General features: G+C 46.3%; 1 protein-coding gene across 1 annotated transcript; it reads right to left on the reverse strand.

Annotated features, from left to right (window-relative positions):
• Positions 1-4,034: 4,034 nt before the first annotated feature.
• On the reverse strand, positions 4,035-11,760 carry bend4 (BEN domain containing 4; the record flags this gene model as incomplete). The annotated part of the gene is made up of 6 exons (XM_084469596.1): positions 4,035-4,321; positions 6,002-6,242; positions 6,702-6,728; positions 6,851-6,942; positions 7,928-8,536; positions 11,190-11,760. 6 exons carry the CDS (start codon positions 11,758-11,760, stop codon positions 4,035-4,037), a joined length of 1,827 nt encoding a protein of 608 aa, XP_084325722.1.

Raw genomic sequence — 11,760 nt, forward strand, 5'->3', positions numbered from 1 at the left:
GCATGGGCTCATCCACCCGGTGACCTTGCCCTGATAAACCGGACACCGTGCTGTGCATTGATTGCAAACCCCCCACCGCTTTCGTGTAGATCCAATCGAATTTCCTTGGCCCTCCTCTGGCGTCATTCACCACACTATACTTGTCAATGTTGGCCTATACAGTGTACTTTGCAATAGCAGCCATTCTGAAACTGCATGGGAGCTGCTTGTTTACTATAATTAGTGGCCAAGAAACCTAGTGGCCTAAAACCTCTTTCCTGTATTTTCACACAATGGTTGGTGCTCAACTGTTATGTCTGTAGGATTAATAAATAGACAGAAAGAGGACCTCCCTGGACCTCAATTCCCAATACTAGCTTTTTTTTCTAATTCTCCCATATCACATAACCAGTGTAGCCTACCATGAATTTTGATAGATATTACATTTTTATTTCAGAATAAATAAAAATCGAAGTCTTATTTAAATTGTTTCGTAAAAAAACAACTTGACATTTCACAGTGTTGACAACAGCAACTTTGGAGAATAAAAGATAGCACATATAAATGCTCACATTCAGAACAGTATATGATTACAGAAACTAATCGGCAAAAGTTCTGTGGCACTTTTCTACTTCATTCAGTAGTATACAGCAACACTGTACACAATAATATAATATAATATATATATATGGTTTACAAGGAACTGGTGTTTATTTTCCCCTTGTAAATGGGTTTATGTTATCAGCATGAAGGCCAGTACTAAATCTGGGACAGTCAGACATTGGACAAATTTGGGTGTAAAAAACAAGATACCATCTTGTTTCTAATTAGTCCCATGGTGGTGTGTGTTGTTTGCTTGCTCTCTCCAAACGATTATAAAACAATTCAGAGAGCTTTAGGATGTGTGTGGTGGTGGTGGGGCAGTATACATGTTTCCAGAGCAACACATTTCTTTAGCTGAAATACTTCCGAAACAAATATCATTAATAATTTACAGTCTGGCAGTCCCGAATACTAGTACTAGCATCCTAGTAGACTAGAAACAAACTGCGTTGAGTGCACATACATTCTCAATAACCTCTAGTCTAAAAGGTATTTCAGATTCCAAAAGCTAAGTTTGGTTAAACACAGTGATAAAAACAAAGCAATATATAAACTGCAGTCCTTTTCAAATACATTATAGAATAGAACAAATGTCAACCATGATAACCAAAAATACAATTATTTAAATAAAATATTAAATGATGGAACTGAAATACAATCGTATGTATAACTGCCAGTTCTGTTTTTCTGGGCTCAACAATCATTGTGAAAGAGCTCCGATACATGTCTTATACACTAACTATTATAAGACACACAGTATATAAAACAATGTTTTTGTTATTCAAGTCTATGTAACACAATGGTAGGAGGCCCGTTATCATTGATTCATAAAAATCTGTTTTCCACTAGCCTTCTACTGGAATGATTCAAGAGGGAATTGTATGGAGGTAGATTTGTGTCTTTATTATGCAATCAAACAGAATAGGTTTGAGAGCAAAACTTTCCACACTGCAATCAAAAAATAGATTTGAGAGCAAAACTATCGACACTGCAATCAAAAAATGTTTTATTGCAAGTAAAATAAATGTGATTAGAAATGTATTAATGGGAATCCAAAAGTTTTGTTTGCGAATCCAAAAGTTTTGCTTGCGAATCCAAAAGTTTTGCTTGCGAATTCAAAAGTTTTGTTTGCGAATCCAAAAGTTTTGTTTGCGAATCCAAAAGTTTTGCTTGCGAATCCAAAAGTTTTGTTTGCGAATCCAAAAGTTTTGCTTGCAAATCCAAAAGTTTTGCTTGCGAATCCAAAAGTTTTGCTTGCTGTTGAGCTGAATCTCGTGGGCGGGACCTACGCCGAAAGATGTAAGACACTCTATTGGCCAGTTTCGATCGGAGTGACAGCTTGGCAACTCCTCTCCCGAGTCCCGCTCGGTCTCATCATGGACTTCAAAACGCCCTCTCTCGTTACTAACTGTGGATGTTGCCAAGCTGTTACTCCGATCGAGACTGGCCAATAGAGACGTGTCTTACATCTTTCGCCGTAGGTCCCGCCCATGAGATTCAGCTCAACAGCAAACAAAACTTTTGGATTCGCAAACAAACTTTTGGATTCGCAAGCAAAACTTTTGGATTTGCAAGCAAAACTTTTGGATTCGCAAACAAAACTTTTGGATTCGCAAGCAAAACTTTTGGATTCGCAAACAAAACTTTTGGATTTGCAAACAAAACTTTTGGATTCCCATTAATACATTTTTAATCACATTTATTTTACTTGCAATAAAACATTTGATTGCAGTGTCGATAGTTTTGCTCTCAAACCTATTCTCTTTGATTCCATAATAAAGACACAAATCTACCTAATTATGCACTTTTCTTAAACTCCTCCAGGGGTCAGTGTTTGTTCCATAAAAAGTAAACTAAATAACAGCGTGTTTTATGTTGAACTTTTACTGTAGGTGGTAGGAAAACATGTTGTGTCGCTCTTTCAGTTGTCACAGGCACTAACGCTGAGGAGGTCAATCGACCAAAGCCATCTGGATCGTGCACTGAGAGAATACACAAATGCTATTTAAGCTCAGTGAAGGTGTAAGTCTACAGTAAGTGTTTAGCTTCAGATGGATGACACTGACTCAAACAACTCAACTCCCATTTGAGTCATTTGATGACTTATGAACTGTAATACTCTCAAGGCATAGTTTTAAAATGCTGAAAAAAGGAATAGATTGAACAGTTTCACTTGTCTATTTTGGTCCGGTTAAACATTTACCAAACACTGATATGACCCAACTTCTCATGAAAGAAAATGCACATGGAAGACAATCTATCTTTCTTATGTAAAAATCCAAGGCTCCCTTGTAACAAAATAATGTAAAAAAAGATACCAATGTACAAAATTACGCAAAAAAAAAAAGGGACAACTTTGAAAAGTTCTTAACAGTAAAAGTAGATACATTGGATCGGAGTGTCTCTGGAATGCTTCAACGATACCCTCCCCTTTCCCCCATGTAAAGTGACAGATAACGGTCATTATTTATACAATAATACGGTTCAGGTTCAAAAGTGTACTCCAACTCCTACAGGCTGATTCATACTCCTGTGTTGAATAACACACAAAGACGACTAAAGAACACGACTAAAGTCATCTGCGTCCCTGCAGCTGATGCGGCCCTCTCTACACACCTCCCCTCACTGCAGGGCACTGGAAGGTTGCCATGGATGGGGGGGGGGGACATCTGCTACACAGGCTACGTTTGCTGGTTGATTCATGCCAGCAGTGAGATCATTGTGGATCTGGTTCGGTAGATCAAATTAGCAGGATTAACCCGATCATCCTCTCATAATGATAAAAATCACCCGATGGCAATGGATTTATGCACCGCAAAATCTTGTCTGGCAGTCTGCGTGCATAATCACTGACGTAAGAAGAACCGTGAATGCAAAGCAAGGATGTTAAAGGGCTCATTCAACTCAGGCGTTGAGGCAAAAAAATACAAATTGAGAGAACGCACTACTGCGAGTAGTGCGTTCTGCGTTTGGTTCTAAAAATAAAATGCAGCCGACTGAGGCCAAGAGTTGAAACCAAATCAACTTTTGGAGCAAGGCAACCTGACGTCACGTTGCGAGGACCAACAATGTAAGCCGGTGATCAGACCCGGAAGACGCCCACGGGAAGAAGGACCTTGTTTACATTGTAGCGTTAGCATTGTAGCACGCCGCGCAACTGTGAAGATGGAAGAGAGACTGATCGCCGCCCTGTTGTCCTTTTCAGAGCCGTACAGCCCTGATGTGAAGGAGTGGTTTAAGTACCCAACATAACAACATTCTACGAACAACAGACTGTCACACAAGTAGGTCATGAACTGACACGCCCACATCGCTGCAGCAGTTTCCTCTAATCGCCACATCGCCTGATTCGGTCTGAATTCGCCCCTGACTCGGCCTGATTGGGTCTGAATTCGCCCCTGACTCGGCCTGACTCAGCCTGATTGGGTCTGAATCCGCCCTGACTCCTGCCTCTAGTCGGCCTGGCCGCCGTTGTGACAGCCCTTCAGGTAGAGCTCGTCGGGCTGGGACAGGTGTGCGTCGTAGCCCTCCATGTACAGGCTGCTGGTGCTGCTGTTGCTGCCACCGCTGCTACCTCCGCCACCACCGCCGCCGCCGCCACCGCCGCCACCGCCCAGGAAGCTGGCCACGGCGCGGCCCTGCCGGGCGTGGCCCACCGCATCGCTGAATACCTTGTTGATCTGCTCCTCCGACGGCATCCACCAGTCGGGGTTGGAGGCACAGTGCATCCGGATGAACTCTAGGGGAGGAAGGGAGGAAGGGAGGAAGGGAGGGATGGTAGGGGGTGGGTGGGGTTAGAGAGAGCGAGGGAAATCAAGGCACCTGGAGAATAAGTCAACGAATGAATACATCAATATACATATAAAAATAATAGTCATTGAATCAATCTTACCCTACATGGAAATTATTTCCATTAAAACCAGACAGTGTGAGTGCCATGCGTTCAACCATTAATTTAAACCGCGGCATGGGGTTGCGGCGAAAAAAGCTGCAGCCGGCCTGCAGTGATTTGAGATTATCCCCATGTCCTCTAGCATTCAGATCAAAATAAAATAGGTTTTCACTTCATTCGTTTGTAACGTTGCAAAAATGTCTTTGACTAAAACACACACTTACTTGACATGTCTGTTAATAGCTCTGTGGGTAGAGCACCAGCCGTAAAGGCAGAATGTCAAAGATCTAATCCCAAAAGGGACCTCATTTTTTGACGGCTTCAACAAGACCTACATTTTGGAGGACGCAAACTCAAAATGTAAAAAATTATCACAGAATCAACCTCACCCTACATGCATCCCATTTTTGCCATGAAATCCAAACGAATGCCAGAGTAAATTAAGAAACTTAGGGTGGGGAAAATGCCCATTTCTAAAACATGCACTGTTCTCCCACTGCTGGTAATTGTCCATCAATAGCTCTGCGTTTAGAGCACACTTCTGCAAGCAGAAGATCCATGGGTCGAATGATAATCCCATCCAATACCTGATATGGTCTGAGTAAACAGCTTGTCTATGGTCTACTACTAAGCAGTGGTCTACTGCTTCCGGCAGTGAAGGCACAATCCTTGAGCATATGGTCTACTACTCAGCAATGGTGTTCTACTACCAGCAGAGGATGCACTGTCCATGCACTGTCCTGCACTACACACACTGTGTTGACTTTGGGGCCGTTGGCTGTAATGGGCTGGTCTGCGTTTTCAGCAGTCGGGTCTGAGAAATTGCATGAAATAAAATCACCATCATAGGTTGACTACTTCCAGCAGTGGGGGCGCTTTGGCTTAATTGGGGGTCCTATCTCACACTCAGAAAATAGGCAGAAGGGTCGCAAATTCGACTATGAGTTATAACCTAAAGTGACCTTGTATAGTAGACTCAATTAATTCACAATTTCCTTAATTGTGTGCAGCAGGCGGCTGCACAAAGCTGCGTCCTTGACACCGGTTAATGCTGCTTGCAGCTTTAAATTATATACATTTTTGTTTCCTTCAAAACATCGGGCAAGACGCACATTTTTTAAATAGCTTTTAATGTTTACCTCTCTATCTCTGTTTTTTTTCTGATATACCTTACTAATGTTCGACTGGGACTTTTATAGACATTTGTTTGATAGGCCCTACTTACTCTACTACTGGGACTTTTATTTATGTATCTTTGAGTACTTACTAATTATTATTGAATGAATGAATTAATCCTTATCAACATCATCAAGGTTAGCAACACCATCACCTTTAGCATTACATCATCATCACCACCACCACCACCACCACCACCACCACCACCATCATCATCATCATATGCATCATCATCATCATCGTATGCATCCTCACCATCATCATCATCATCATCATCCTCATCATCATCATCATCACCACCACCATCATCCTCATCATCATCATCATCCTCACCACCATCCTCATCCTCACCTCTGAGGCAGCTGACCTTGACCGGGTTGAGGGGACGGCGTTCCAGGCCGGGTTCTCCCGAGTGGACCGAGCGCTTCCTCTTGCCCAGGCCGCAGGAGTACTTGAGCTCGTCGGTGGTGAACACGAAGCGGATCAGGTAGCGCAGCAGCCGCCGGCCGTCCTTCTTGGAGGAGTTGACGGCCTCGTCCCACTGCTTGTTGGTGATGAACAGAGGGTAGTTCCCCAGGAGCTGCTTGCTGCCCTGAAGAGGAAGGGAGCGGACGGTAAGAAGGAAGGGGGGGGGGGCGGTGAGAGGGAGGGGGGGCGGTGAGAGGAGGATTTCTAAGAGACTCAGGGAGTCTCGGTTGGCTTTCAGACTTTGAAACGGTGTGACGGAAGTCAGCTCAAAGTCGTTCATGGTCCTTAAAAATGATTTGTCCCTGTGTTTTCTAAGCAGTTTTGTTTGTAGAAGAAAACCATCAATATGTTGTGTTACTATATTTTCCAATACAATTATATTGTATGTACATAAAAATAACATAAAATGCTAATGTCTATATACTCCACATTGATTGCAATTTCAATTTGCATGAATATGTGTTTACAGAACTGTCAAACGTCAATGTTTTTACTCTAAATTTGAACCAAACTCTTTAACTGGAATAATATGTGGGCTTCTCATTCTCATTCAAGTGATTTTCAATAAAAATAAAACACCAACCTCGAAGACTGTTTGACGTTCTTCTTCCTGTAAAAATAAGCCAGATACCTTCAACAGACTATCCCGATCAATGCACGTGGTCCAATTCCATGTACAAAATGGTATGAATTTGGAAAAGCTTGAAAGAGGTAGGTAATGCTTGATGTTACCTCTGTCAGCGGCTCCTCTGGAATGGGCTGAACCAGCTGGTTGTGGAACTGCAGGACCGACCGGAAGTAGTCCAGAACATTCTGACATGGAGCTGTATCAAAATACACCGTTTATTCCTAGGTTATTATTCATTCAAGGATTTTTTTTTTTACCATTTTGCTATGATTGTCAATATGTGTTTTGCTGACTGTAAATGTACGCATAGGAATGAAATTAATTAGGGGGCCCATTAGCTTGCATGCTAGTTTTTACCCTAGTGTTAGAGTGCCATAAACCAATGAACAGTGAAAGAAGGAAGATAATGAAATAGATAACAAGGTCTGGGGCACACATACTATTAATCTACATTATTTTACCATCCAATCTGAATTGAATGGCAGCCAGGTATCAAATACCGCCCCAATTGTATTCCTTAGGCGCCGCCAAATTATAAAAGTGTAATTATCGTCTCCAAAATAGACGGTATAAAATAGGTTCCTAGCCACCATAGAAGATTGGATCACTCATTTCCAGGGTTTCCCTCCTTTTCCCACTGGCTCTTTCAGCCTTAGGTTAGGAGTTCCCCGCTAATTGAACTGGAAATGGGCCCTTGAAACCCTTTGAGACTTAACCCTGACTTGAACTGTAGTGTCTCACATTTCTACTAACTATAGTCCACCTCTACGTGACCCGTTTGTCCCCTCTCTAGTTCCTCAACCTAGTTCCCCTAAAAGGGCCTTTGAGAGAGGGCCTCCTAATATCGTTTCCTATATCCTCCTCTCGCCTCCTCTCTCCTCTAACCAAAGCCACGATCCGTTCAGCGGGAATGTGTCCCATTGTCTCTCCACTTTGACAGGGCATTCATGCAAAAGGAGAGGAGAAGATGAGAAGATGAGGTGAAAGAAAGAATGCGTTATAGATCTAATAAGTGTATTGTATTGTAGAATTGTAGGAACCCATCAACCTAACCTGTCTTTCCTTTCTGTGTCAATTGTACGGACACCTACACCCCTAAAGGGGGTCCGACCTATCTCTACCTGTTGAAGCAACGGGATCATCGGGTCTACTGACAGACAACACAGCCAACACCACCGCACCTGGTATGTTCTCCAGCTTATTCCGCAGCTCCTCGTTCTCCTGCTGCAGAGACAGCACCTCCTGCTCCAACTCCAGGCAGCGCGGACAGCAGCTCTCCTCCTCCTCCTCCTCCTCCTCCTCCCCGGGCAGAGTGGACGAAGGGTGAAGGTACGACTCGGACGGAGCCGGGGAGCTCCAGCCTCCCAGGGCCTGGTGCCCCTGCGGGGACACCCCGGAGCCGGGCTCCGCCACCGGGCACTGCTCTTCCTCGGGGCCCCCCGGCTGGCCCGCCGGGCCCTGGTTCTTCGGCGGCTTGGGCCCGGAGAGCAGGTAGTTCTGGAGGGAGTCGGTGAAGATGCGCAGGAAGGCGGAGGTCTGCTGCTGGTTCCACTGGCTGCGCCGGGCCTCCCCCTCGGGGTCGGTGGTGGAGGAGCTCTCCTCCCGGGGCGTCCCCAGGCAGGGGTCGTCGTGGGGCTGGCCCCCCGGCCCGTCCTCCTGCTTGATGGTGGGGGGGGAGGAGGAGGAGGAGGAGGAGGTGGAGCAGGAGGGCTCCATCAGCCGTCCGTTGTTCAGGAGGCTGAGCACGCGGCTGCACTGCTGGGCAAAGGCGTCCAGGATCAGCCGGTTCTCTGGGGACGGAGGCACGGAGGAACAAGAGCCACTGGTTACTCTGCAACAGGGTTGTCTTGTGTTGCTTTTTGTGTATTTTCAGTCTTTACACACTTTACTTTGATGTCTATTGTCAGGCCTGACCACCGTCTAGTGGTTAATAGGGTTGCCGTTCATAAGGTTCTCGGTTTGAAACCCCCTACCTGCTCATTATTATACACATATTCTAACAATGCAGTGGTGCTGTTCAAATGACAAAGCTGTCATTTTATTTGTCAGCTGCATGCAAAAAGTGTGACCTGTGCTCAGGATGTGAAGCATCGGGTGTGTTTACAGACCACAGAAGGTCGGTTTCCTGTACCATATTAATACCACAGTTAAATCAACGACAGCAACAACAAAGGTTAGGTGTCAGTGCGATTTGCGCGTCAACGATTTCCTCTCCCCAGTCCATCTTGCCTGCTCAACTGTTTTTATTCGCTGTATTTGCTTTGACTGAAAAGCCATCAGATCTGTGTCACTCCTTCATATAAAATTAAAAAAATTAAAATATGACATATCACGATGAGGAAATGAATTTCTGTGAACCTCTGGGGCAGAAATCAGCATGAAGCTACTGAGCATGAAGCCCCCCGCCCCCCCCTCCCCCCCCCCCCCCCCCCAATGAGATGATCTCACAAGTCCACCTCACTCTAACGATTATGAGTCGGTCGGTGGCACATAGGTATTAACCACTGGCGTGTGCGTGCGCGCGCACACACACACACACACACACACACACACGCACGCACGCACGCACGCACGCACACACACACACACACACACACACACACGCGCAGACACACACACACACACATGCACGCTGACGCACATGCACTCACTCACACACACACACACACACACACACACACACACACACACACACATAACACACAGATATAGAGACCGTGTCGACTGCTTCTCCAGCCGTCGGGACGTGTCTATCAGACTGCCGCAGATGTGCCGTGTTTATTAATATGCGTGCCGTCTCCATGTTCCCAGCGAGATGTGTTTGATATTGCCGCCCCCCCCCCTCCCCCCCCACCCCCCCCCCCTCCGACAGGCTCGGTGGATGTGCTGAAGCCTCATAAAACGTCATTAAAAAAACAACATGCTCGGCAGAGGCCCCGTTTATTTTAATCTCAACTCTCTGAGTTCTGGGGGCCTCTGAATGTAGTTCACGTCGCTGTGATCTCACCGCCACATCCTTCATTCGTACCTCACTTATGTAACGCTCTGTTGCTCCTTTTCTCTGTTTATCTCTCTCTCTCCACTATCTATAGCTATCGATCACTCACTGTTTGCTGTCTCTTTTTTACTTTGTCAATCTGTTTGTGTCTCTCTCTCTGTCGTTCTCTGTCGCTATCCATCTATTCATCTCCCTCTGTCTCTGTCTCCCCCTCTCTCTGTCTCCCTCTCTCTCTCTCTCTGTCTCCCCCCCTCTCTCTCTCTCTCTCTGACTCCCCCTCTCTCTGTCTCTCTCTCTGTCCGTCTTCCCCTCTCTCTGTCTCCCCCTCTCACTGTCTCCCCCTCTTTCTGTCTGTCTCTCTCTCTCTCTCTCTCACTGTCCCCCCCTGTCTGTCTCTCTCTCTCTCTGTCTCCCCCTCTCTCTATCTCTCTCTGTCTCTCTCTCTCTGTCTCCCCCTCTCTCTTTGTCTCTCTGTCTCTCTGTGTCTCTCTCTGTCTCTCTCTGTCTGTCTGTCTGTCTGTCTGTCTGTCTCCCCCCCCCCCTCTCTCTCTCTCTCTAGAAGATAGACAGGCCTCCCCTCTTCTTTAAATCTCACTGTGCTCCACACACCCACAGCCCCGTCTCATGTGTAGACTAATATAGATTATGAGCTGTTGTAGATTGAGCGTCTGATTGGCTGCGGAGACAGGATAACCGCCAGCTAAACCAGTCCACTGCAGCTGCTGACGGTATAACGAGATTAATATCTGATTAGCCTGATGAGACGTCAAATGTTTAATTTAGTGACTGCAGAGATTCGGTCCATCGCTTTCATCTCTCATTGCGGGTTCGTTTTGACACACACACACACACACACACACCCGCATACACACACACACACACACACACACACACACACACACACACACACACGCACACAGGCCACTCAGACGTATATCATTAAACAATGCTCTTGAGCAGCGGTGGGGACGTGCACATGCAACTGAAGTATCTCATTTTTTGATTAGTGGAACATAACCCCATCCCCCCCCCCCCCACCCCCACTCCCCCCAAGCCCCACCACCAGCACCACAAAATCAATCACTGCGAACAGAGAAGAAGATGGAAAAACACGAGCAACGTTAGACAAAGGAGGCACTACAGTTAAATAATGATAGCTATGGAGGATAAACATATGATCCAGTATGCTGCCACCAAGTGTAGTCTCAAATTCTAACTATGTATAAATAGTTAGGTCCTGTAAATAGGACCTATATTTTATAAATCATTTTTAAAAAAAAAGTGTCATATAGGCTACACTACCATAATACATTAAAAAACATAATACATTAAAAAAAAAGAGAATACAAAGGATATTACGACTATTTTTCTGACCATAGCAGTCCGTTTGAAACACTCTTGTTTGAAACACTTGAAATCACTGATACTCAACAAGTCTCGGGTACCTGAGCTGATTCCGTAGCTGCAGTCTGGGGACGCGACCAGAGCGGCTCTCCCAGGTGAGAAGCCGGGGTCGGGACGCGGCGCTCCCCGCTCCCCGCCCCCGCTCCCGGGGCGCCGCTGGGGGCAGCCGACCGCGCTGCTCCCCGCTGCCGAGGTGGACGTCGCGGCTCTACTGCTGGGCCTGTTCTCACTACAATGGAAGCGATGCTGCTGCTGTTGTGGTGGAGCCGAGTGATGCTGCTGGCTACTACTGATAGTGGCGGTGGTCTGGTGGTGCTGTGGCTGCTGCTGCTGCACCCTCTGTTGGTGATGCGACGAGGTGAAGGGATGCGGCTGCCCGGGGTTGTAACTGAAGTGATGCTGTCCGCCTCCTCCGCCACCACCATCATCAGCACCACCGCCGCCACCACCTAAGAGGGGGACCTCCACCATAGCCGACCTGTCAAAGCGCGACTTACCCGCCGAGCGCTTACTTTGGAAGGGTTTGAGGCTGCTGCACGGACCCCGCTGTTGTTGTCTGCACATCTTGGGCGCGCAGGGCCCCTCGTCTGCGGGCTGCATGTCTCCTTCCAT

The sequence above is a fragment of the Micromesistius poutassou genome, assembly GCF_964030765.1.
Source record: "Micromesistius poutassou genome assembly, chromosome: 6".
In the NCBI taxonomy this organism is placed as follows: Eukaryota; Metazoa; Chordata; class Actinopteri; order Gadiformes; family Gadidae; genus Micromesistius; species Micromesistius poutassou.